The sequence below is a fragment of the Drosophila pseudoobscura genome, chromosome X (genome assembly GCF_009870125.1).
Source record: "Drosophila pseudoobscura strain MV-25-SWS-2005 chromosome X, UCI_Dpse_MV25, whole genome shotgun sequence".
Classification (NCBI taxonomy): domain Eukaryota; kingdom Metazoa; phylum Arthropoda; class Insecta; order Diptera; family Drosophilidae; genus Drosophila; species Drosophila pseudoobscura.
The window spans coordinates 7,639,798-7,666,278 of record NC_046683.1 but is presented as its reverse complement, the minus strand read 5'-3'; the positions used below and the strand labels follow the sequence as shown (position 1 = coordinate 7,666,278).

Sequence of the window (26,481 nt, the reverse complement as noted above, 5' to 3'; positions counted from 1 at the left end):
CTGTCACTGCCACTGCCTCTGCCCTGTCCTTGCCTCGTGGCTGTGCCTCGCCTTGGCTCATTATAAGCGGCGCCCACTGTTGCATGGGGCAGCGACGCCGGCGTCGCTACCTGTTGGAAATGCAAACAATGCCTCTGCCCCAGCCTCTGCCACAACCCCATTTCAGCACGGCGCAGGCGCTGGAACGAACTCTACACGCTGGCCGTGAATTACTCGGTCTTGTAACCGTCGATTCATTCAAAAATACCCAATGCCCCTATTGCCCACATGCAGCAGTGGAGAGTCCCGAAGCGAAGCAGTGGTCCGTTCGTTCAAGGATTCCAACTCGGATTTCCTAGTGCTGCTGCTGCAGAGGAGAAGGATAAAAGTTGACTTAAAGATCGACATTTGGTATGCGACAAAACCTTCAGGATGGGATTACAATCAAAAGCAGGCCTCAGGTATCCCAAAGCATTTGAACGCGGATTAAAGACCCCCAATTAGGTATTGTCAAGGCATTAATGCGATGAGTAAATTATAAGGAGAACTTGACTGAATTCGATGCTCGATGCCTGGACCACGGCCTGGCTCTGCTGCCAAGAGGTCACCATTATCACCGCTTTCTTATCCTTAACACCTCTGTCTTCTTACCTTCCATTTATGTGTGGAATTGCGAGTCCCTGGTATGCATTTTAGGAACCCTGAGCCTTTGTGAACTATGAACGGAGGCGGCCTCTAGCTTCCGGGTGCCAGCGAGCGTGGATTCACGATTTGCTTCGTCAGCGTCGCCTCACGACCAGTCAGACAGCTCAAAATCCCATGAAAATAAACCCCTTTTTTACACCTGTACCTCCATTCTTGGCAGCAGAAGAGGCATTGTAAAATATTGGCGGTGGTGGTGCCTAAAGACATTATTGAAAATACTGCTAGCGTAAGTATTTCTTGTCTATCTGAGTACTAGGCCTTAGACACTACTTAATATACTCGATACTTCTGTGGGTCCCACAAAAAACCAGAGGCTCCAACGTCTGTACTGAAAATAACATGAAAAGAATCGCTTTCGCTAAAAGCGAAAAACAATGGCATTGAAAAAATGAAATTCCGTCACGAAACGATGCCCATGCGATACTTTTCGATATTTCACTACCAGGCGAACAGGAAAATCAGAAAGCGACTTCCACATTTAACAGCTGGCTGGAGCATTAACAGCACACTGTTACGCCTAACAGGCCTCTGGAAGAGCAGGCTGGGCAAAATGTTAACATAACAGATGATGTTACAGATGCCCGCCGATACTTGCAGAAGCGTAATTTAAATTATGATTTCCTTATTTCCATCTTTTAATTATCCCATGCGTTGCTCCACCCACCTATCACGCTCTACTCCTCTTTTGTTTGCCCAAATATTCACATTTTAATCGATTTGCACATTCATGGAAGCATATTGTATGGGCTGGATGGCGGAGATTGTGATTTGTACTTATAAATGTACGAAAAAACACAAGAGTACGCAGTACCAACCTGGTATGATCCTTTGTTCGAAAAACAGAAAGCTGTCCCAACGATACCCCTATGATGGCGACACCTTAACCCATAGATGGGAAAGGAGACAAGCCAATACCAGGGACAAAGTGGAGGTTAGGGCCATTCCAGAACCACCAACAGGAGCTGTAGCCGGAGCGCCGGCGGGCGGCGAGGATGTGACTGTGACCGGGGCGCCACCGTGCGGCTGTAGATGATCCAAATTGTGGGTGGATGGCAGCTCCGTATAGTAGTTGGACCAAATGGCGAACGTGAGAAGATCGTTCCGCGGCCGGAGCAGTTCCAGATCCACACGAATAGCCTGCTCAGGGTGGGTGGCCGCCGCGGGGGTCTCCGTCCAGTTGTAGTGGGCCACGGCCACCGGCATGAACAGGCCATCCAGGGTACTGGGCATAATGAGGCGACGGCCCCGCGGTGCAGCAGGGAAGGTGCCGCCGATCCGGATGCTGGTGAAGTGATGTTTGTTGCCCACGCGAATGCTCTCGGGAAAGACGTAGCCGCAGCTCTGGATCTCCTCATCGAGGCAGGAGAAGAGCGCACAGATGGCCTGCTCGCTGCGGTCCACTCGGATCAGCGTCGTCTCGTTGCCCAGGTAGGCGCCCAGCCGATAGCGGTAGGCCTGCAGGGCGGACGTATCGCCAGCAAAGGCCTGCCGCTGCACCTGGAAGTCGCAGCAGAAGTTGGAGCCATGGCAGAGCCGCTGCGAAACGTTCACAAAGTCCGTCTCTAGCAGGACGCTGGTGAAGATGTCCACGTTGTAGTCGCGGTAGGTGGCCACCTTGGTGTAGCGAGGAGTCTCCAGCAGCGGCTGGAAGATGGGGTCTATCTGGGCGGGCAGCTGGTAGGGCGGCAGGCCCGGACGACGCTTGGGCACGTGGGCCTTGAGGAGCAGACGCACGGGCATCTCGTTGATAGTGGCGGTGAGGCGTCCGGAACGACCCGCATAGATGCCGGAACCGGTGGTGCGGCCGGAGGGATGGCTGGCATCGGCGGCCAACAGATTGACATCGTTGCCAAAGGCCCAGCCCTCCTGCAGCTGGACGGCGGTGAGGAATGGCAGCTCCGAGAACCAGTACGTGGGGTAGATGATGTCGGTGACGTTACGCTCGTGGACGAGCCGCATGGCCGGGTCGTAGAACAACATGTCGAAGCAGATAAAGTGACCGAAGGTCACGCCAAAGTCCGTCTCGAAGATGGCCACATCCGGCTCCACCAGCACCGAGGTGCTGTAGTACTCTTGCCGCCACAGATGCGTCTTGCGGTAGCGCGATACAACACGCCCCCTCCTGTCCAGCACCACATTGGTGTTGAAGTGCCGCACTCCGGTGGCCGGGCACGGATCTAGCGTTGCCGCTCCGGCTCCATTCGCGCACAGCTCCTTCTCCACGACATTGAGCACCACGTAGATGCCGCTGGAGCGGGCTGCACAGGACAGCTCCACAAGAAAAACCTCGTAGTCCGTGGCATAGCAGGGCGTTACGTTCTGCGATCCATGCGGCACAAAGGTGGCCGTCTCCCGGTTGTTCAGTATGTGCTCGGGAAAGACAATGATATCGAGATCCCGGGCATCCGCGGACTCGATGATCGTCCTGAATGCATTCGAGATAATGCTGGTCTGCTCTTTGGGTGTGCCCTCTGCAACACTGTGCTCCACAACGCCAGCGTAGTAGGTGGGATCATCGGGCAGCGACAGCTTTAAATCAAAGCTTTAAAATGGAACAGGAGCAGGCGCAGGGGGAGTCTTGGAGTCTTACCTGGTAGGTGCCTGCCACACAAACGGCTAATAGGATCAACAGATGCCGCAGCTTCACGATCATCCTCATCTTGGGTGAATTGCCAAAATGTTTCTGACAGTCCACAGCCTTCATGGCTGGCCACGAAGACTACTTGGGGCCTGTCAAGTGCACGGCCGGCCAGAGACCTCGATAAGGTAAAGGTTTGTTAATGGCACCACAGATAATTGTTATACTCTTAAATTAGGGCAACAATTGCGTCTTTGACAGATTATATCTCCTGATATTGCGAATCCCAGCTATCTCCAAGCATCGTAAACCGAACGTTAGCCGGTTTTGATAACTTATACAAGGTTTATGCTTTCATTTTGGTGGAAATAAATACTACTAAATAATACTAATACCAAAGACTGCTAATAGGAGTGCAATAACATAATATAAAAACATAAAACAAATCCTTTCTTCAAATAAGCTCCAACATAAAACCCACCATTATTTGCTTTTTGTCCATTTTTAATAACACCGATAGGGTATTTCTAAAAATAAACCACAAATAAAACAAAGCTTTTATTTCATTCAACATTTGAATTCCTAACGCGCCACTCGATCGATAGCTTATCGCTTATCGAAAGAAGCAGAGCTTAAAGCCCCATCGCATTGAGCTTTTTTGGGTAATCTTCAGTCTTTGCCACGCTGGTCACTCTGTACGTACTTCAGCTGTTTTTTCTTGAAACAAAAACAAGAAAATCAAACAGATTTCGATAGTTATTGTTGGCGGCTATTTGGGCGCCCCTTTTCCCCTATCTATAAGCTATAACTTATTAGTTCAAATGTGTTCTGCCAGCAGTCGCGAACAGCAGCCATAGTCAGCAGCAACAGAAGCAGAATTGTGAAGGTCGCGCGCCAGTTCCAAGAACACTTTTGTTTGTGTGTGGCGCGAGAGTAAGTGGGAGCGCCTCAATTGTTATTAACCAGGTGGGTCTCCCTCTCCCACCATGAGTGCATGAGTGTCTTAATGCCTGTGTGCATGTGTGTGTGTGTATGTCGGAGAGCTTGTTTGCATGTTATAATATATTTACATACCCACCAACTGATATAATCAATCTTAAAGTTCCTACATTCAGAACTGAACGCACGAAACCTCGTCCAAAATCTGTTTCAAGCGAATAGCAACCGGACTAACTAGCATTTCCTACGGCATCAATACAGTGATAGGTAGGTAAGTGTTTCATTTAATCATCCAAAGCCTGAGGCTCCGCGAGAGCACGTTAGCTTTATCGGCAACGTGACAATTATTGTCGCTCACCAAATCTGCCGACTAACGCTGAGAGCGCACTCGCTCCCCTTGAAGGCTACGCCGTCTGGGAGTCTCCTCTCCTTCTCCCTATCACTAGACTATCAGTTAAGTCTCTAGTGGAGACTGTTAATATACCTCTTAATCCATTAGCATAGGGGGAACAAGGGTCTTCATTTCATCCATCGTTCTGGTCGATCATATATGCCGATCTGCAAACGACTTTCAGACGGAGAGAGGCTTTAAAGTTGTCATCATCATACTCTCTGCAACAACGCAAATCTTTAGTATATCATAATGTGGGCAGGAGAATAAAGCAGAGAGCAAAAGTCGGCAGCATAGGAAAAGGATAGGATCCCGGCATACTAAAACAAATGCTCCACAGACTGGGGAATTTATAGGTGTTCAGCGTTGCTCGAAGTTTTTGAAATTAAAGCTAAATGCATGATAGCACAGAAGTCTTTATACAAAATGTGGTTGCTCTAGCCCTTATAGTCTCTGAGATGGACAGACCGACATGGGTATATCGACTCGGCTGTTGGGGTCGGAAACACTTCCTTCTGGGTGTGATACACGTACAATTTCACCACAAATCTAATATACCCCTCCTTTGACAATTGCAGAGATATGGCCTTCAACATGAAAGCCCTGCTGGGCATGCTCTTCGTGTTCATCGGCTGCTGCAGCAATGTGGTCTTCCTGGAGCTGATTATCCAGATAGATCCGGGGGCAGGCAACCTGATCACGTTCTCGCAGTTCCTGTTCATTGCGCTGGAGGGCCTGATATTCACATCGAAGTTCTTCACGGTGAAGCCGAAGATCGCTCTCAAGGACTATGTGATCCTAGTGCTGCTCTTCTTCGGGGCGAACGTGTGCAACAACTATGCCTTCAACTTCAACATACCGATGCCGCTGCACATGATCTTCCGCAGTGGTTCGCTGATGGCCAACATGATCATGGGCATCATACTGCTAAAGAAGCGCTACAACCTGCGGCAGTACAGCTCCGTGGCCATGATCACGGCGGGCATTGTGCTCTGCACTTTGGTGTCCAGCGGCGATGTGAAGGACAACACACACCATACGCTGAGGGTGGACACCTCATACTCGGACTTCTTCTGGTGGTCGGTGGGGATTGCCCTGCTGACGATCGCCCTCCTCGTGACCGCCTACATGGGCATCTACCAGGAGGTGATCTACAAGCGCTACGGCAAGCATCCCAGCGAGGCGCTCTTCTTCACCCACATGCTGCCGCTGCCCGGATTCCTCTTCATGGCCGGCAACATTGTGCAGCACCTGAACATAGCCGTCGCCTCGGAGGCGGTGGCTGTCCCCGTCCTGAGCGCCCTGGGCCTCAACTGGAAGTTCCCGCTGATGCTCTTCTACCTGCTCTGCAATGTTGTGACGCAGTATGTCTGCATCAGCGCCGTCTACGTGCTGACCACCGAGTGTGCCTCGCTCACCGTCACCCTGGTGGTGACGCTGCGCAAGTTTGTCTCCCTTCTGTTCTCCATTCTGTATTTCCGCAACCCATTCACGGCCAACCACTGGATCGGCACCATTCTGGTCTTCTTCGGAACCATACTGTTCGCCAATGTGATCAATCAGCTCAAGGATGCCTACCAGGCGAGATCAAAGCGTCGCTTCGACACCGCGCCCCAGCCAAAGAAGGTGGACTAAGCCACCAATCCACTGATCCCCCAATCAGTCTACACACTTGTACGCATTGGATGCTGCTGCAGAGGCCATTACTAGATATTTGTTTAGTCCTAATGCTTTGAATGTACATAGAATTTACATATTTTAATATCTGAATACGCTTAGCTTATAGTTGCATCTTGATAAATTTGTATATTCCCGCCCCACCCCCTCGTTGTCACACAATCCCAGACAGAATGTGAATGCCGTTTTGAATAACTGAATATTTTAAAATAATAAAATTTTCTAAAAATATATTGCAACTTCTTTTGAATATGAAGGAGACTTGTCGGGAGTACTTTCTGGAGGATACTGGAATACTTAAATATGTACTACAAAAGCAACATACATTCCACGTGCATGACTTTGATAAATGGTTGTACATCTAAGCGTTCTTTATCCTAATTTCTATATATTTGCATATCTGTTTATGTTTTCTCTCTAGACAGTGGTTCCTTATCCAATCCGAACAATTCTCTTCAAAAAGCTTCTACAATTCCATCTTCATATAAGTTTATGCATACATAATCTGTTGCCGAATTTCGTGCAGCTATATCGGGGGGGCGACACGTATAATAGTTACTAGATTTTAATCAAATAACAAGTTGGTGAAACACAATGTTGGGGCTACTGTTTGAACAAGTGGCTAAATGGTGACGACGGGACTGAACGATTCGTGGGCGTGTGGTCTTGTCTGGCCTGTCTCTGGGTAGATAAAGTGCGCGAGTGCGTTAGGAAAACAAACGTTGGGTTTATTGCCACACATTCTTGTATATAAGTATGTATTTGTATATAGGTAATATGTATATGTATATTCAATGAGTTAATACTTATGAAAACTTGGGGGAAACGGCGTTGGTTGTTATCTCAGGCTCTTCTTCGCACACACTAAAATATCGTACATAACATTTGCTGGTTTTTCTCTAGTTCTTCGTATTTTTAAGTTCATTTTTTTTTTTGTTTTTTGTTGTTTAATTTAAATGCACAGTTAAGTACAGGAATCGAAGGACACCAAGAGCGCGAGAACAAACAAAAACAAAAAAAAAGGAAATAAAGTTAAATGAAACTCTTAATGGATTTGGATAATTTTGGACAGGCTCCATGCTGGAGTGGAGAAGTGGAGTGGAGTGGATTGGAGAGGCAGCTTGGGTGCACGCCGCTTGGCTGGTGGCGTATCTGGATTTACTGCTCATCCTTGTCCTTGGCACCGTGCTTGAGTATGCGCGTGAACTCGAGGTAATCGAACAGCCCATTCTTGATCGGCGCCTCCCGATACATCTCGTCCACCTGTGGGAGAACCATAGATTAAAATGACACGATTATACAGAGAGGGGAGCAGGGTACATACATCTTCGTCTGTGAATCGATCGCCCATTGTGGTGAGCAGCTCGCGCAGCCTATCCTCGGGCAGAACACCCATGTTCTCCTCGTCGAAGCAGCCAAAGGCATTCTTGATCACATCCTCGGGATCGGTGCCCTGCAGCCGTTCACCGAACAGAGTGAGGAACATGGTGAAGTTGATCGGTCCGGGTGCCTCGTTCATCATCCCATCCAAGTAGTCATCGGTGGGGTTCTTGCCCAGCGAGGCAAGCATATCGTGCAGATCCTCCTTCTCCACGAAGCCATCGCGATTCTGGTCGATCATGTTGAAGGCCTCCTTGAATTCGGCGATCTGGGCCTGATCGAACATTGCAAAGACATTGGAGGTGGCGCGCTGGGCGCGCTTCTTGGTGGTGGCACGGCGACCGGCGGTTTTGCGTGATGACATCGTTGTTGGTGGAGTGGATCTCTCTCTGTGTGTGATGCGGTGATGTGTGGCGTGGACCTAACCGAGTCAGAGGAGATTCCATTAATGTGGAGTGAATATAGTATGTGTGTGTGTGTGTGCGTGTTTTATTGCTATATATAGACATATTGCAGCCCGACAAATTCCGATGAAGCTGATTTTTCGTCGTCGTGCTCCCCCAAACTGTGTCAACACTCACTCAAACACACATACCCTGATAATATCATACCCTGAGTCACTCGCGCAAACGGCGAAAACTAGCAACGTCAACGTAAAAGAGCGAGATAGCAGCAGTGTGTATGTTCCCGTGTGTCCGTGTGTGAGTGTTTATCAATGCTGTTGAACTGCGGTTTTCAGAAAGAGAGCGAGAAAACAAGCTTCGGGAGGCGAAGCTTTTGATACTCTTTCAAATCGATCGCTCAGTATGTGGGATAACTAATTTAAATGGTTTACTTGAAACGACAAGACTGCAAAATCATCAGAAAGTAGCATGTCCAAACTAATGATTTTTGATATGCTTCTTTCGATGCGTTACAAAAATTCTGTCAACATAATAATACTGTTTTCCGCAAGGGTATTTCAAGCAACAACAAATATGGCTCAATGAAAACATTCTCAGGCACACACTCACACTTCAACACAGCTGCATCCACAGTTCAATTAAATGCCTAAAAAAGGCACAAAAACAGACAGCAGCTGAAGCCGTCGCCAAGATCTGCCTCTTGGGGGCTGACTTGTTGGCGTTTTTGGTGCCACTTGAAAATTTGTTCAAAATGGCAGAGAGCACCATCTGATCAGCAAAGCTGATTTATCAATTTCGATGCTAAAGCCCACACATACATATGCAAAGAGTCATGACAAATGATTGTTTTCTTTTGAGACACGGCCTCTGCCGACTCTGACTCATACACACGCCCTTTTCGGGGGGAGAGTAGCGCGTAGCACCCTTTGTGTAGCTGTCGTTTCGCGGTTTAATGCCTTTATTTTTGGTTAATACTCACAGCTGCTATCCTGTCTGGTTAATACTTTTCAGTTCTTTGCACAGGTCGGTTTTAAGCTGCACTCTTTCGTTCTGCCTTTTTTGTTTGTTGCGGGCTTGGGGGCTTCAGAGGTGCGACGTGGGGCTGTTTTGGTTCAATTTTCACCTTTCTTTGGCTGGCGATTTGATTTTTTCAAGCGGCAGCTCTTGCGTCTTTTTTTATGAAAACAAATTCTACACTATACACGGTTACTACAGATTTGCTACATAACGGAAGGAAAAAGAGGGTGTGGACAATGGGCAAAAGGCCCAGAAAATGCCACGCATGCCAGGTGAAATCCACCCTACTTGCCCAATATACCTTGAAGAAAAAATCGGTGAGGTGAGGGTTTGTACGAATCTTGCAATTTGCCTTGGTTGTTTTCGCCGGTTGTCCATACCCCTTTTTATAGCCCATTCAAATTACGACTCATTTTTTCGTCGCAGGGGAGAGCACTTATCGATCGTTTTATCGACTAAAGTGTGCGCCAAAGTGGAAATGTTTGAAAGTGACAAGGACATGAATGCATTTTAAAAAACCTTCGTGTGGATGTTTCTATAGCCTTTGTTCTTAAATATACTTTTAGAAATAAACTTTTCGACGTCAAACTACCTGAAAGTCTTTTATTTACATGAAGACGACAAATGTATTAAGGATGTACACTTTATCGATAAGGTCGATATTTTTGTGCGACTTGCGCGTTTTAGCCGATGTTTCCGTTAAAATACCAAAACTCCAAAAGAAATACCAAAACATGCGTTTAAAGCGCGATTTTCGCGGGAGTATGTTGAAGATAGAAATTACGAGTTTTCCTTTCCTTTTATATTTCCCAAATTTATGCACCTATTTATCCAATGAATAGGAATTTTTTCGGTCTACCCCATATATGTTAATACTATCTGCAATGGCATTCGAATCCTGTTCCCGATGATTTTGGGAAAAAAAAACATCGATGTTCACATCGATGTTTTCCCACCACTACACTGCACAATTTTCCCACCCCCCACCCACACAAGCACACTGCAAACTGGTCGAAGGTGTTTGGAAATGTTCGATATTTGTGTTAAAAAATAAAACCCAACCAAGAAAAACGATGTATTAAAGCGTTAATTGAACAGTGCTAAGGCCAGTGACTACATGTATTTCGGAAAGTACAGGATTCCCAGAAGTGCATAGGCCCCAGCGAAGGCCACCATACACACACTTTGTGCTCCCCAGCTCCACAAAAAGGAAACCAAAGATTTCCGTGCTACGAAGATGTGTCTATACTACAGAGTAACTGTATAAAGTGGTGTGCGTGAGTGCGTGAGAGCTCGTGTGTAGGTGTGTAGGCTGTGTGCATGTGTGTGTGCTGTGTGCGACCCAGCCAGGCTACTATGGCAGTGCGGGCATCTGCATGTGTGTGTGTGTAGCACACTGAAAGAATCAATAAAGGATGTGCTGTGGATTTCATTGCTGGCAGAGCGAAAAAGGACAAAACAACGACCGAGAAGTGGTAGTAGGGACAACAACGAAAAGTGCTCGATAATTGGCAAGAATCCCCGCCCCGTTTCAACTAAAACCCGCCCCCCACCCCGTCGACCGGGAGTGGAATATACCAAAAAAAATAAATAAAAGAAAACATTTTTTTCCTCCAATCAACACTTGTAACGGTAATACAAAAAAAAAACAATTGTGAATGGCCGTAGGGGCTGTGGCGTAGTAGAAAAATACAAAAAAAATATCCCTACACTCTTTGAGTATACCGGGCATACAAATAGATAATAAACGAATTACACAAATACAAGTACGTACATCGCGGTAGCGGAATCGGAATCGGATCTCGGGGTAAAATCAATTGGAAATTGAAAACTGAAAACTGAAATAGGAGGCCGCCTCCTGCACATCCCATCATCATCATGAAGTTCTGCCTGGTGATAACGATGCTGGTGTCCATTGCATGTAAGTTTAAGCAGAAATTCGAAATTCTAGAACTAGTAGTGCACCCCGCCCCACTTATCCGCCGCACTACCCTGCCTTATACCCCTATCTATCTATAATCAACCGCCTCCCTTCGCCCCTCTATAGACTCTGTGGAGGTGCACTTTGAGGCACCAGATAGCGGATTCTTCCTGAAGCACGCCCGCCAACCACCTGTGACGCCGGAAATAGCAAACATACAGCAGACATCGTCATCGCCGCCACTGAAGGCGCGCTCCTCCTACGATTCGGTGCTCTCGCTGGATCGCTTCACGGTGGTGGAGACCACACAGCCGGTGTCCATACGCGCCAGCTATGGCCCATTCTCCACCAAGCAGACAGTCCCGGCCCGCTACATTGTACCGGACACAATGGACAACAACAACCAGAACAACAACAACAACCAGGGAGGAGGAGACTACATGAGCGTAAGTACACCCGAACGGGATGCAGTGCATCATCTTACTGATGAGAGAACTCCTCCAACGCTTGCAGAACTCCACCGCCACGCTGCTGGAGCTGCAGCAACCGAACATGCATCTGGATATCTCGGCGCATTTGGTCAGGGCGAGCGTATCGCAGGACTCGCCCGTGCTGCGTGTTCTCTTCCATGCTGGCGCCGATCCTGGTGGTCATCTGCAGCGCCAGAAGGTCTGCGTCCTGCTGCACGTGGCCATGGGCACAGAACAGCCGCTGAAGGGCCGCTGCATGCCTGAGGGCGAGGATGGGGTGTGTGTGGCCGAAGTGGTGGTGCCGCTCAGCTGGTGGCCAGCGATTCCGGCGCCCCAGCGCAAGGACAACGCCCCAGCACTGCCGCCCAAGGTACCGCAACGCTATGCGCAGGTCTCGTACAGCGTCTTTGAGCCACCGCTGCGCAATCCGGAGCAGTGCGAGCCGAAAGTACAGATCCAGCCCCTTACCACATTCGCCCAGGTGCCGCTGATGCCCGCCAAGACGCCGTTCAAGGAGCTGCGGGCCGACGACTCGGTCACCTTCCTACTGCCCCAGCACCCGCTCTATCCCATGTCCAAGCTCCATGTCCCCGTCTTTCTGCACCAGTATGTGGATCAGCGGGTGGCCGCCTTCACGGTGCGGGCGCGGGTCAAGGCTGGGCTAAGGATCATGGGAGCCACCGCCTCCACCGACCAGTGGAGCGTATCGATTGAGAAGGAGAATCCCAAGCATACCACCGCACGGGTCACGGCCTTCCGGAAGGAGCAGGAATCCAGCATGGAGTCCGCCATGGCTGGGAATCTCACCAACGAATCGTTCGAGGTCTTCTCGTGGCTGCTGGAGGTGGCCGAGGACACCAACGACATTGTGGATGGTGGCAAGATCGTGTGGTCTGTGACCCACGTCTATGACACGCCCAAGGACAAGGACTCCAGCGAACTGATTGCCACAGACGACACAAAGAAGCGACTGATTGCCAAGCTGGAGATCAACAAGGATGACATCCAGGCAGTGCTGCCAATGGCCAAGATCTGGGAGGTGATGAACACGGCCGTCCTAACCGGACGCCAGGTGGCCCAGGCCATGAAGGTGTTCATTGTCTCCCAGGCAGGCAAGGTGGCCGATGTGACGCTCCAGAGTTCCTGCCATGCGGAGGATGAGAGTGTGATTAAGGTTCGGATCCAAAGGGGGCTAAAAGCAAGACTCTCTCATTGATTTCCGTATTTTCTGTTCCCTAGGTTTCCTCCTCCTGCAGCTCTGTCTATGTGGATGGCTCTGAGCAGCGTGGCTCCTCGAACGCCTCGGTTATTGTCAAATACGGCACATATGTGGGCATTGCAAAGTTCATTGTTTGGATGCCAGAATTCCCGCTGGAGGTCTACATATCAGACTATCGTTTGTCCCAGATCAAGGGCTGGAAAGTGACGGATGATAATCATTATCTGTGAGTATTATACTAATCATCTTGCTCCTCCTCCTGCTTCTGCTCCTGCTAATCCTTTTCTCTTCCTTTAAGACACAATAAACAATCGCGTCGCAGGAAGAAGCGCTCGTATGTGTGGGGCCAAAGCCAGGGCCAGCATGGCAGCAACTATTACAACAATCTTGGGGCAGACAAGACCATCTGTCGGGCACGCTACCAGCAGAGTCCCGTGGAGGTCTATGCCAAGTTCCTGGCCGTTGATCAGGTGAGTGCTGGCCGCCCACTGTATCCCTGACGCCATCTTTATCCTTATCCTTCTCCCGAGACAGAACTCTGGACGCACCAGTTACTTCATCTCACGGCGAACGGGTCTGCGGGTCACGGATCTCGTGCAGCCACTGCTACGCGTAGCCGATCCCAAGATTGCCTCGCTCAAGGGCCGTATACTGCAGGGCAAGTCCATGGGTCGCACCGATGTGCAGGTTCTATCGCCCATCACGGGCCGCGTCATCGGCACCAAGGAGATCCGTGTTGGCAGCGACAAGGTGAATCTCTCGAAGCTGATTGTCCGCGTGATTTCGGGGCTGCAGCTAACGATCACGCCGGACAATACCATCGAGAATGGCTACCTGGCGGAGACCTCGGTCACCCACAAGCTGACGGCCCAGTATCAGGAGGGGCTGCTCGACATCGATCTGGAGTTCAATGACGGCTCCAAGACCCCCTTGAGGTATGCGACAGGGAGTAAGACCCACCATTGAGGATTCAAACTCATATTGTTTTCCCGTTTGCACAGGGACATTGCTGTGGAGGACTACTTCCTGCTGGTGGAGAGTCTCGATACTGAGGTGGTGGCCTTTGCCCCCATGCTGGCCTCCCACCATCCCCGTGTGATTGCTGTGGGCGAGGGCAATGGCAATCTGCTGCGTGTCACACTCCTGCTTTCCGAGGAGTGCCGCACGCGCAGGAGCACTCTGGGCACCGGCAAGCAGAACAAATCGAATGTGGCACCGCTGGCCAGTGCCTTGGCCTCCATTGAGGTGGACTTCAACAATGTGGACATTGTCAGCAAGCAGGAGGCCATACAAAACGATGGAACTGTGGGCCGTGGCGAGCGCAAGAATTTCCGTCAAACGGCAGGCGACCTAGCGGACATTATTGGTGCGTCTTCATGCCGGATTTCCTTTGAAAACAAATCGAAATTTCATTCATTCTTTTCCTCCGGCAGTTGGAATACCTTTGCGGGACTCTAGCCAGCAGTATGAGCCCACTGTCCAGGCCCGACAGCATCGCGGCAGCAGCATTCAGGCCTCGCATAAGAATCACTTCAACGGCAAGGGCGGCACTGGCACCATGTCCTCCATGGAGCTGGGCATGTATGTCCTTCTAACGGCCTTCTGCTTCGCCATCATTGTGTTTGTGATCTCGTGCGTGGTGTATGCCTCCAAATTCCGACCGGCATTGATTGAATCCGGTCTGGATCCATTGTCGATGGGCAAGGGCAGTGGCGGAGGCGGTGGCGGGGGCATATCTGGCGGTGGTTTTCGCGATGTACGCCTCAAGGAGTCCACCACAAACGCCCATGACTGGGTCTGGCTGGGACGCTCCACCATTGATCGGCAGTCGGTGGTGGCAGAAACGAATACACACTTGAATCCACGCGGTATGATCTGTATCTGTGGAGTGCCTAGCTCCTTCAACTAATGATATTTGTCTCTGCAGATTCCCGCATGCGCATCACTAGCAATCCGATCATCAACTACGACAATGGACGTCGCGTCAGCTCCTTTGATCAGCAGCCCAAGCTGCAAACGCATATTGTGCCGGCCTCCAATTTGAATAAACAGCATGCAGATCAGTGAGTGCTTGAACTCTTCACTTCTTTGGATCAAGCACGCTAAACCTTTTCCCTTTTTTTAGCTATTTGGCCAATGAGCGTAAGGAGCTTCCTGGAGGAGCCCTGGACTATAAACCGCCAGTACCGCCGCATAGGAATGTGGGGGCCAGAGCGTGTCTGCCGATCGTCCAGCCACCAGCAGTAGCAGCAGTAGCTCCGGCACCAGTTCCAGTGAAGGTAAGATGGACAGAGAATACCTGATTTGTGGGCATCGAATCATAATATTTCATCGCGATTTCTGTTATCCCAGGAGGTGGCCAATAAACGGCACAGTCAGCTCTATAAACGGGAGCATTTGCAGAGCAGCAGCATCATCAACAATAATAATAACAACAACAGCAGTGGCAGCAGCACTGGCCTTAGCAATGCCAGCGATAATAACAACACCAATAAACAGCAACAGCAACATAAACTGCAGCCACTGGAACGTCCGCAACATCAGCGCAGTCATAGCCATAGCCATAGCCACAATTTTAGCCAGGAGCCAGCAGGTGCCATCATCAAGGCGGCACACAATAAAATCAAGCAACAGCAGCAGCAGCAGCACCACGAGGAACTGCACAACGCTGAGAAGCTAGTGGAGTACACAAATCCACATCAGAAGAATGCATTTCAATTCGATTCGCTGACACCAAAGAGAGTAACCAAAGCAGCAGCAGTAGCAGCAGCAGCGGCAGCAGCTGTACAGAAAGCCAAGGGTAAACCATTTCAAAAGGGGAGAGGAAAACCAAACCCTTTCTTATGTTAAGTATTTCTTTTTGTATAGATAACCACAGCATGGTTAGCAGCACTGGGGATGCGGCCAATTCGAATGGCAGCGATGAGATAATGCGGCTACCATCGTCTGCCAGTGTCAGTGGCAGTGCCATCAGTCATGTGCCGGTGCCGGTGCCAACAACAAAATCATCGCGCGTTAAGCGTGCCACAGTCGTGGGAAATCCGATGTTCTCGGCCACCGTCGATGATACAGAGACACCCGGTGAGCGTCTGGGTCTGGATGATCTCGATATGGACTACGAACAGATCATGCATTACTTTGATAATTTAAAGGTGAGTACAAGGGGAAGGTAGCCTCGGGGGATGCTCCGTTCTGATGTACTATGATGGTCCCTAATTCGCAGGAATCAAATGCCTGAGTGCAAGAGATCATTGCTAAAATTCGCGAAATATTGTCAACGTTCCATCAGCAATATCAGAATGTGGCCACGCCCATGACAACGCCTACACGCAAACAGATGCAAATGCTCGATGAGCTGGTAGCATCAACAGCAAACACCACACCAACAACCAGCAAAACAATATCGCCATTGCCACAGGAGGAGAATGTGGAGATCGGTGCTGATGCTGCTGCTGCTGCTGCAGCGGCGGCGGCGGCGGCAACCACTGCATTCGATGCCTATGACGGAGCGCTGAATATCGAGAGCAGGCAGTTCTAGGGACAAGCAACACACAGAAACACACAAACGGCATCTGAACGCAATTCTAGCAATACCTTTTTCTTAATGGAGGAACCCAACCCCAGCCCAGGGCTATGTGGCATATCCAATGCTGAAATGGAAACCAAGTCGGAAACGAAACTGAAGGAGGAATGAGGAAGGAGGGTAGCCAGCAGCAGCATGGGAAGCAATGGGAGGAGGAGTACGAGGAGCAGTGCAAGCAACAACAAAAACAAAAACCATATTTATTGCTAGGCTAAGTTCATATTTAAAGCATATATATATATATATATATATACTATATGTTTGTATGTTATGTGGAGATACATATCCAAAATGTATCTCGAGGAGCGCGTGCTTGACACAATCGGCGGAAAACACACAGACACAAAAACCCACACACACACACACACACAGACGGACACATTTGGTATATGCACATAACTCATGGATGCAGCATACCCTGCCCCTCCCCCCCCTCCGTATATAAGTATATATACGACGTAGTTAAGGATCAGCCATCAAAAGCATAGCTTAATCCAAAACAAAACAAAAAAACCACAAAAAAAAAAACAACGCCATTTTTTCTCTCCGCTTCAGCATCTAGATAATTGCCATATCCCATCGCTGCTTTAGTTCTCACACATAAGTAACTCGATCTCTCGGTACCCCGATTGCATATCCTACAAATTGTAATACTTCTCGTCGAATCATCAAAAGAAAGTCTCTCTCTTTTGTGTGTGTGCCATAAGATAGAAAGGGAGAGAGTGAGAGAGATATAATAAGAGAGAGAGAGAGATAGAGAAGTTTCCACAAAATGTGCCGGGCACCGCTCCCAAAAGTCGCTAGAACTTAAAAACTGAATAATATACATATATGTACACGATAAATATGAATATATATTTATGATTATATAAAGTGCGCGCTAACAAAACAACAACAACAAACAAAACACAAAACCAACAATTTAAAGTAAAAGCTACAATACAAAAACCGGACAAGCATTATCCGTGAAACGAAACGGAGCTATGAAAAGAAAAACCCATTGCTTTATCACCTAAAAATACCAATCATAAATCTTAAACTAAATCGAAAAAAAAAACCACACACACACTCACACAAACAAAAAATGGATATATAGACGCTTATGAGCTTTATTTGATCGATTCAATGCATTAAAGAATGAAAACGAAGCGAAACGAAAAAACATATGGATGGGGAAATGTGTAACCAAATATTATATGATATTACTGAGCGATCCAAGCTTTATCTAACAAATTTACCAATATTTAGAGCATACGAGCAAATATTTATTATTATTATTATTCTATTATTATTATTGCCATTATTATTGATTACGATTACGATTACGATTATTGTATTTATTACCAAGTGCAAAATTCAAACAAAAACTGAGAGCCCTAAACCATATTTTGAATAGCAAAATTACACACACACACACAAACAAACACACAATGCCTACGAGTATATATATGCATAATCGCGAATATATCTAGACATATATACTAAATATATATATTCATTCACGCGCTCTCTTTATACGTACGCATACGTGTATATCTTTGTATCCATGTGTAACTGCATCCTGCAACTGTATCTATTCGTTTATCCACGCATTATCCCCCCACACGCATATTGATGTATTCGGATATACGGATATAGGTACACATATATCATAGCACCCGAAGCTACTTCATTCCATTAGCAAATCATAGATCATAGACATAATCTATTCTTACATATCTAGTTTTATTTCTGTCTGTCTTTTGTCTTCTCTCATCTGTCATCTGCTGTTTAAGTCTGTTCAATTTCGTTGTAAGATCTGTTCACACAACTATATGTACCACAACTAATTCTATATATAGTATATGTTAGATATATATATATATTTATTAAATGCATGTTCACAGTGTCACATCTTTAGTTTATAGTTTAGAGGCCATCTAAGTATTATGTTCTTGTGTTCCACACACCCTCTGTTGAACCACACACACACACACACACACACATCATTGTTTCATAATCATATGTTGTAAATTGTTCCGTCCAAAAAAAAAAAAAACAAAAAAACTAAGCTGAAATGAAATGATAAATGGAAAAACCAAAACCAAAAGCAAAACAGGTGTAAAACAAACAAAAGCAAAAAGTGTAACAATATGAAATTTAAGCAATTTATCTGATTTTTTGTAGCACACAAAAGCACACACACACACACAAAAAACACACCACACATTATTTATAACCAATTTGTAGACTTTTGGAAAATTATTGCACTTAATGTACATAAAATATGGGGAATACACAGTGCGTTTCGGCGGCAATAAGACACATTTCGGGCGGTGATCCAACATTGTAGGGCGAAAGAGAGGTCAAATCTTACCAAAAATATATCTCTGTTCGAAAACTGATTAATCTGAAAGGTTCTACTGTTGAAGTCAACGAAGTTTGCCAGAAAACAAGCTCTAGTATTATTCTAGTAATTCGCCGTTGCTAAGCTGACTTCTAGCACCGATACGCACTGTACACCCATAGTATTAATCCTCAGTTGCTCTCTATCAATCGAAAAGGACTGAAAAAGAACTCCCGACACACAATCGAAATTGATTTTGACTTGTAATATCATTAGCATATAGAAATTAGTTTCAATTGTTTGTCAATGTCCCTCCCATACTTGAATTGTATGGATGTATATGTATGTATGGCTGGAACATCTCTAGTTCCTGGTCATAGTCCTAGTCCTAGTCCTGCTCCTACCACACCACCACACCCAGATAACCTGACACTCTCCCAGTCAAGCTGCACTACTGCCATCATTGGGCATTATATTGGGTAAACGTGAGAGATTTAGGCATATTGAAGCTTCCAGCATTTACCAGTGCCATATACACAGATATATATATATATATATACATATATATACAGATACAGATACACACATGTACAGTAAAGTCAATCAATGGGAACGCAATCGAACAGTTGTGGCATGCCCCGAGCTTAGCACAAGCCTCCAGTTACGAGTAGAACTGCTTGTTAGAAGAACCTCCCTCCAAAATGTAGTCTTAGTACACACACAACACACAAACATTTCTAGTAAAATTTCACAAAAGGAAAGCCATAAAGAGAGAGAGAGAGAGTAGGGATAGGATAGGAGATAGGAGAGGCTAGGAAACAAACACACACACTTCTTACGAGTACTATACATATATCTAGAAAAATGCTTGGCTTCGATTCGCTGTTTTCGCGAATCTGTTTATATCTGTAACCGTATCGTATCTATATGTTTGACGATTCCAATGCAAAGACTTAATATACCATGTTTTTTCTTCTTTTTTTTTTGTATCTATATACAGCCTATACCTATATACGAGAGTACATATATATATATAGTATATTATTATATTGTTTAGTAAGACACACCAGATGTTAGATGATGGATGGATGATGTTCTCTAGTCATTTTTTAAGGCTTTTAATTTAGGTTTGGTCACCTCACCACACACCCACACACACACACAGTACACAACACACACTCACACACTGATAGTTTTATATATATAGTCAGAAATCAGCTTTTAACCACGTCCCTACGGCCCCTTAATGCCTAAGCTGTATTGTATGTATTTTGTATGTATTATCCAAGTGCACACTGAAACATGAAACATTAGAAATATACTACAACTATGTGAAACGAAAGAGATTTATGTTCATCTTTGTTTATTGTATTCTCTTCTTTTGTACTGTATTGTATCCCAATTAATCGTGGAAAATCATCACATTATATAGTTTATAATAATCTATTATATGGCATCCAGGCGCCGGCTAAGTGTAATGCAAAATAAACTTATAAAAAAACAAAACAAAAACCAAACACAAGAAATACAAAAATTAAATTAATTAAATAAATATCGAGCAAAAAAAAAACAACATATACATATACATATATATATATATATAGAAAACCGAGGAAAAAGGAGAGAAAAATCACAAAAATTGTTTACGCTGCTTTTTGCAAAAATGGGAAAAAATATCTAATTAAAAAATCTAGGCTATATACATACATATAGGATCTACTATATACATATATATTGTATATATATATATGGTATATGTGTGTGTGTACGAGAGATAAATTCGCTTCGAATTATACCACAAACAATACGGAAAACATACGATTAAAGCAATTTGGAAATGGATAACAAGTTTAACAACAAATTAAGTACGTAATATATATATGTGTATACAATATAGTACATATATGTATATGATATTTTGCCATGTAAGTTCTATGAATGTCCCACCTGCCTGGCCAACCACAAAATCCCCAGAGACCCCGCTTCAATACAATGCCAACTCCCACGCCCACGCCCACGCCCAACGCCCTCCCAAAGCTGATTTGCACCGCCCAAAACCAAACCCCACTCCTTCCAAAGAGTGTTGATACACATATAGTATAGTGTATCGATATACTTATCGTATATCGATCGATCCGCCGCATAATTGTTAACATTTCTATCGGTTATTAAAGTAGTTGTTGTGTATGTGTATGTATGTAAGTATGTAAATGTGTGCTTACCCCAGATAACGATAAATGATAAAACGATAAACGATAAAGATTAACGATAAATGGTACAGATTAACGATTACTCGATTCTTATTGTTGTTATTGGCAGCAGCAGCGCATGTCTTTTAAGAGATAGTGATATATGATTTCCTTTCCTTTACTCCTTTGAGCAAGCAAAAAGAAAACTCCACAGAAAAAAAAAACACATATATATAGAAAATGAACGAAAACGATTCATCAGATTGCCCTGCCCTCACACACACACACACACCACACCACACACAAAGAGTGATCTTCACAAAATGCTTATATAACTATATATAGTATATACACACCCATATATATATATATATATACAGCATATAAAGATTATATATATATATATATACAAGATATATAAAACATAGCAATTGTAAACTTTGCGATTTGCAAATGGAAAAGCATCCCCCGCAAGAGCTGAAATCGGAGCTGAAAAACAAATCTTTGCTTGCTTTTCCGTTCCATCATCATTCCTCTTATCTTCGTCATCAGTTTGGCCAATGCCGATCCTTCCGATCGTTTGTACCTTATTTTATCCCCCATCAAATAAATGCCGAAACAGAAACAGAAACGGATATGGAAACAAGAAATGAAATGAAACGCTGCGGAACCGAAATCAAATGAAATGAATATTGAAAAGCAAAATTAAAGTTGCCATGCAAAACACCTTAGTAGACGATTATTATTATGAGTACTATTATAATATTATTAAGCGATGGATGGAAATCATTTTGTTCGAATGAAACGAAACGAAACGAAGGAAGGCAAAACAAATGCAAAAAGCAAATGCGAAAAATATTATAAATATTCAAAATGACAAAAAAAAAACTGACAAAATTAATTTAAATAAAATAATTTATTAATAAACCACATATTATGAAATGACATAAAACTAAAGCGAATAACTTTTCAAATGGCGTTTTTTTTTAAAGCAGTTAAGGGATTTGATCTATGGGAAGTGATGAGCCTCGTAAAAACTAATAGGAGAATTTAGAGCAAGGTTATGGCTCGATAATATACAAGTACATACATATGCACTTGTTAAGCGACATGCGACAGCGCCCCTCGGTCGGTGGACTGCCTTTCTGCCTGGCTATTAGCTTTTTGAAACATCTGAATAATGTTCTATTCCTTCCATTCCTATTATTCTGTATATGTAAGCTTATAAGGGAATATCTTTCGGTAAAGTGGAACCATTTGAGATAGAAAACCATGCAAAAAGAACGAAGAATTAAACATAAACATTATAATGACAACATCTGAACATCTGAAGGAATGAAAACCGTCCGTTTAGGTCTGTGCCACGGAATATGAATCTGCTTATCGATTGGTCAGATCATTTTCGCCAAATACCGTGAATAATTGCACTTAAAATCGATGGGCGACCAGCCCTAGGGACTGTTTGGGCTCCTTTTGCCGCCATCTGATCGCCATCGGAGATCTGGATGATGGTCACCATATTTATTTGATCACCGATTGAAGCGTTATATAATTTGGCACCATTGTATGGAGCGGGGGTGAAGGAGGGGGAGTCGCAGTGGCAGCAGTGTTCTTGAATTTTACGCAACAGTTGGCGCCGCAGTGTGTGATCTTGACGATGGCGTCAACCTGCAAATCGTTGGGCCAGATCCGATACGATCCAAACCGATCCGTAGTGAACCGTACCCAAAAGCGAACCCCCAACGCATCGCATCGCATCGCACCGTACGCCCACTCCTCGCGCCAAGCCAGAGAGAGAGAGGATCAATAACAGACAATAATGTGTTCTGTCGTTCGTCTAATTGTAAGACCAACTTCCAATTTGAGAGACGACACATCCGATGTGATCGCATAACCCATACACATGGCTGCGTGTGTGTGTGTGGGACTTTCATTTCGCTGATCGAAGCCCAAACCTAGAAGCCAAAGATGCGATGCGAGTCAAGATCCGGCGGCGGAACCATCGAAGCATATAAAAGCGCTTGGGAAGCGTTTCAACATTTCAGTTGCCTCCAAATAATCGTCTGTCGTCTGTCGCCTAGCGCTGTTGCCCGACTGCCCTGTCCCTATCGTAATCGTAATCGTAATTGTAATCGGAATCGTAGTCGGTCTGTAACATGTCTTTTGGGAACATTGGGAACACATCGGACTTGGAGTGCGAAAAGAATGAGTACCCTAGGCCGCGTCCTACGGGCATCGTTACCAAAATGGCCGCCCACAAGCTCTCCTCGGAGCCGAAATGGGCCGACAAGCGGGAGGATGATTCCGACTCGGAGGTCTCATCGCCGGATAATTTTCTAACCAAAGGTGGATTTCCCGTTTTGGAACGATCTATTCTTTATTCTTTATTATTTTTGTTTTCTGTTGTGTGTTGAGTGTCCTGCATGCGATGAACTGACTGTTCGTCTGTTTAGTGACAATGACATAATCCCTAGCCCATGTAACCCTAGCGCATGTAACCCGACTAACACCATCGTACTTACAGGCGCCTTTCTACTGACACCCTCCTATGAACTATCCATGGAACGGGCTGCCCTCATCTGTGAGAAGATGAGCTTCAAGGGATGCTTCAGCCTGACGAAAACCGCTACAGGAATTCTATTTAAATTCTCACATCCAGATGACTACCAGGCGGTGTTCAAGAAGGGCTTTCACAAGGTCACCGGAGCGCGCTTCTATCGCAAGGTGAGCGCGCACCATCCAACCATCCAACCACCCACACACCCATCTCTCTCCATATGCATTCCCCCAAAGAACAACCCCAGCTCCCCCCCCATCCATCCATCTCCATCAGACAAGTGAAAAATGCAAATTTTCCATTTCCAACATTTTTGCAGCAATCGTTTTCGCGCAGCGTGAGTATTGATGGGTTGGAAAATGGGAAATAATCTCGAATAATCGAATTATGAGTGTCGAAATTAGAGTCCCCATCTTTGCCTGAACAATCGATTAAGCAATAAGTAATGCTAAGCCTGAAGCCGAACCGTTTCCTTACCCCAATCTCTAGATTGCCATACCATGTCGGCCGCGCAAGACCTTCACGCTCTATGTGCTGGATGTGCCCGAGGACCTGCCCGTCGAGGATGTCCGTCATGCCATGTACAAGTTCGATTCGGTTGTCGAGGTGGTGCGCCTGCACATCTACTCGAGCCCCTCCAGCAGCAGCAGCAGCAGCAATGTCAACGCCAATGCCTCCTCCGCCGCGGCCGCTGCCGCCGCCAGTGCCGAGAAGAGTGCGGAAGGTGAGCAGACCCTACGCAGAGCTGCTGCCCTCCGAAGTAATGTACTCTCCAAAATTGGTAACAAAATAACACCCATTCGATCAAAATTCACCCCACTCCTCCATTCCATTCCATTCGAATCCCATGCGAAATCCTTTCCCAATCACAATCTATATTGCAGGCGGTTCGAAGATCCTGGGCGGCTTGAGCGGTTCCGTTGTGGGTGATGCCATCGATAAGGCCGAGCGCCCAGAGCGCCGAGAGCTACCGCCGGCCGTCATACGCATCACTCTGGCCTCGATGGACGAATACAATGTCCTGCTGCAGAACGGCCTCAACTTCTACGATGCCACGTTCTTTCCCACTGAGGCCAATATCTCACTGAAGGGCGCCAGGATTGACTACAAGCGGAGGTAGGTCTCGGTCTACGTATCCACCATTCATTTATGATCCGCCTAGAAAGATCATTCATCTGTGTCTGTCTGTGTATATCTTTTTGGTTTAAGAATGCTCGATGGCTCGATACCGGGGCGTGTGCGCGAACTGTTGCCCGTATTCGATGCGGCTGGCTTCTGCAAATTGCCTCCACCCACCAGCAAGCTAATTAAGCCCCCGAGGTCATGAATCGATACGAACCGAACCCAGCGATGCCAATACGATGCCCTCCCCCCAACCGATGCCACAACGACGACGATCACATGTTCCGGCTAGATAAGCAGATGTCCGGGCCCCACTCCCTTTGACGACATGGTTTCAGTTTTCAGTTTCAGTTTTAACTTTAATATTTACCCCTTACCCTACTCTATATACCATATATACTATATACATACATATTGAAACTATAATATATATATAATATATAAATGATATTATACTTCATCTTCCACTGATGCCGTTGCCCCATTCGATACATAATAATTCCCCTTTTGGCTACCATCTTCCATCTTGTTTCTATATCTATTCTCTCCTCCCTCTGTCTTTTATAAATTCTCCTTTTTTTTTTTGTTTTTTGCCTAGTTTTATTATTAAAGGCCCATATAAGGCATAGCGTCTAATTTGTTTGATTGTCTAACAAAGAAAAAAAAACAACAACAACAAAAAAACCAAACACAAACAAAAATAATAAAAACGAAATAAGAAAAACACTTTTCAATGGCAAACGGAAATGAAACGAAACTCAATGATCCATCCGCTTATAAATATATACGCGTTAATATCTACTCGTACAATATTTGCATATATGGTGTGTGGGTGCGTGGGTCCATGGCTGCTGTTGTGGCTATCATAATTGTAACATCCTGTCGAAGACCAGCTAAATCATTATCATATTATAAAATTCCTGAAGATCTGACCATATATCATATAAATGCTTATTTGATGACCATCTGGAACGAATACAAACCTTCAGAGAATCGGTTTAATTAAGAGATCAGATCGAAACATCGCAGTGGTTTGTTTGGTAACTTCATAGAAGGGGAACCCACCCTTGAGTTCACTAAAAAAGATCTATAGTTTTTTCTATATCTTGTAATTGGCAGGTTATTGATTGAAACCCAGTCTTAGGAAGCTTACATTACACTTGCACACTTTCGTAAACTAAACTTCCGCATCCATTAGAGCAAGGTGCACTCATTAGTTTGGATGGTTTGTAGGAATCCTTCAAGCATTGGAGTCACCATATACTGCTGTTCTGCTTGTCGATAACTTGAACTGGTAATGCTGTATCTATGGGTCACTCCGAACCCTTAAGGTTCCTTCAGTCTTCAAAAGTAGAGCAGCGTGTCAGTCGTGGGACATAAAGAGACCTGATTGATGACAGATCGGATAGGGTTTGGGGTACAGAGGGTACAGCCAGAAACGCTCAGGGGTGGGTTGGAGGCCAATGCATCACATGATTCAACCTACAACCTATTCTTAAAGCAATCAATGCAATTCCATTGCCAGTTTTTAGAATGGTTTTATATGAACGAAAGTCTCAGACCGAAACCAAACCAACTATTGGTATCTTAAAGCTTTATCCCAAAGCAGGGGTGTCCAAATCGTAAGATCTTGAATAAATGATATGAAAAACTATTTTAATAATCGTATTAGAACGAGTGCCATCAATTAACAAAATAGTCAACGTATTTATTGTATTTAATTTGCACTTTATTTACTTTTTAAGTTAATTCATTTAGATTTGTTTTAGGTATACATACATATACATATACATATATATATATATATATATAGTATAGTATATCTTGATTGATTTTCAACAACAGACAAATTTCGCACAAAGCTCAACACAAAAAGAGACATACATAGATCGTAATATATATTCGTAAGCATATCAATTACCATACTGTCGAATGTCTTGTATATCGTATATAATAATAATTAATAATTGATTTAAAGCATATAATATAATAGATGTATAATATATACACATATATGTATATAT

The 26,481-nt window shown here is 45.3% G+C and overlaps 5 protein-coding genes across 15 annotated transcripts; 3 read left to right on the top strand and 2 right to left on the bottom strand.

The window, feature by feature from the left end:
* Positions 1 to 1,362: 1,362 nt before the first annotated feature.
* Positions 1,363 to 3,412, bottom strand: Btnd (Biotinidase). The gene is made up of 2 exons (XM_001355054.4): positions 3,275 to 3,412; positions 1,363 to 3,213 (listed from the first exon to the last, which is right to left on the bottom strand). The coding sequence occupies exons 1-2, from the start codon at positions 3,386 to 3,388 to the stop codon at positions 1,549 to 1,551; spliced, it is 1,779 nt and encodes a 592-aa protein (XP_001355090.3). The 5' UTR covers positions 3,389 to 3,412; the 3' UTR covers positions 1,363 to 1,548.
* Positions 3,413 to 3,943: 531 nt separating this feature from the next.
* On the top strand, positions 3,944 to 6,500 carry Efr (ER GDP-fucose transporter). 6 transcript variants are annotated; one of them, XM_033382814.1, is made up of 3 exons: positions 3,945 to 4,195; positions 4,365 to 4,468; positions 5,171 to 6,500. In XM_033382814.1, exon 3 carries the CDS (start codon positions 5,175 to 5,177, stop codon positions 6,225 to 6,227), a length of 1,053 nt encoding a protein of 350 aa, XP_033238705.1. In that variant the 5' UTR covers positions 3,945 to 4,195; positions 4,365 to 4,468; positions 5,171 to 5,174; the 3' UTR covers positions 6,228 to 6,500. The 6 variants fall into 6 exon arrangements, with proteins under 6 accessions (XP_001355091.2, XP_033238705.1, XP_015042060.2 ...); XM_015186574.2 differs by having other exon boundaries at positions 3,945 to 4,228; positions 4,378 to 4,468; XM_033382813.1 differs by having other exon boundaries at positions 3,945 to 4,228; positions 4,378 to 4,472.
* Positions 6,501 to 6,996: 496 nt separating this feature from the next.
* sqh (Myosin regulatory light chain sqh) lies at positions 6,997 to 9,335 on the bottom strand. 2 transcript variants are annotated; one of them, XM_033382815.1, is made up of 3 exons: positions 9,150 to 9,335; positions 7,594 to 8,071; positions 6,997 to 7,532 (listed from the first exon to the last, which is right to left on the bottom strand). In XM_033382815.1, exons 2-3 carry the CDS (start codon positions 8,011 to 8,013, stop codon positions 7,428 to 7,430), a joined length of 525 nt encoding a protein of 174 aa, XP_033238706.1. In that variant the 5' UTR covers positions 8,014 to 8,071; positions 9,150 to 9,335; the 3' UTR covers positions 6,997 to 7,427. The 2 variants fall into 2 exon arrangements, with proteins under 2 accessions (XP_033238706.1, XP_001355092.1); XM_001355056.4 differs by having other exon boundaries at positions 7,594 to 8,070; positions 9,033 to 9,152.
* A 683-nt stretch (positions 9,336 to 10,018) lies between these two features.
* Positions 10,019 to 18,309, top strand: dtn (transmembrane protein 132C dtn). Its single transcript, XM_001355057.4, has 13 exons — positions 10,019 to 10,991; positions 11,118 to 11,437; positions 11,505 to 12,635; positions 12,701 to 12,906; positions 12,979 to 13,150; positions 13,215 to 13,615; positions 13,682 to 14,046; positions 14,114 to 14,548; positions 14,608 to 14,743; positions 14,806 to 14,959; positions 15,033 to 15,480; positions 15,549 to 15,832; positions 15,904 to 18,309. Exons 1-13 carry the CDS (start codon positions 10,949 to 10,951, stop codon positions 15,916 to 15,918), a joined length of 4,110 nt encoding a protein of 1,369 aa, XP_001355093.4. The 5' UTR covers positions 10,019 to 10,948; the 3' UTR covers positions 15,919 to 18,309.
* Positions 18,310 to 22,832: 4,523 nt separating this feature from the next.
* Positions 22,833 to 25,181, top strand: LOC4815063 (uncharacterized). Of its 5 annotated transcripts, none has more exons than XM_001355058.4 (6): positions 22,833 to 23,124; positions 23,303 to 23,502; positions 23,655 to 23,672; positions 23,825 to 24,059; positions 24,220 to 24,451; positions 24,545 to 25,181. In XM_001355058.4, the coding sequence occupies exons 1-6, from the start codon at positions 22,935 to 22,937 to the stop codon at positions 24,660 to 24,662; spliced, it is 993 nt and encodes a 330-aa protein (XP_001355094.3). In that variant the 5' UTR covers positions 22,833 to 22,934; the 3' UTR covers positions 24,663 to 25,181. The 5 variants fall into 5 exon arrangements, with proteins under 5 accessions (XP_001355094.3, XP_015042062.1, XP_015042065.1 ...); XM_015186576.2 differs by having other exon boundaries at positions 23,825 to 24,116; XM_015186579.2 differs by having other exon boundaries at positions 22,834 to 23,124; positions 23,825 to 24,095.
* The last annotated feature ends 1,300 nt before the right edge of the window (positions 25,182 to 26,481 follow it).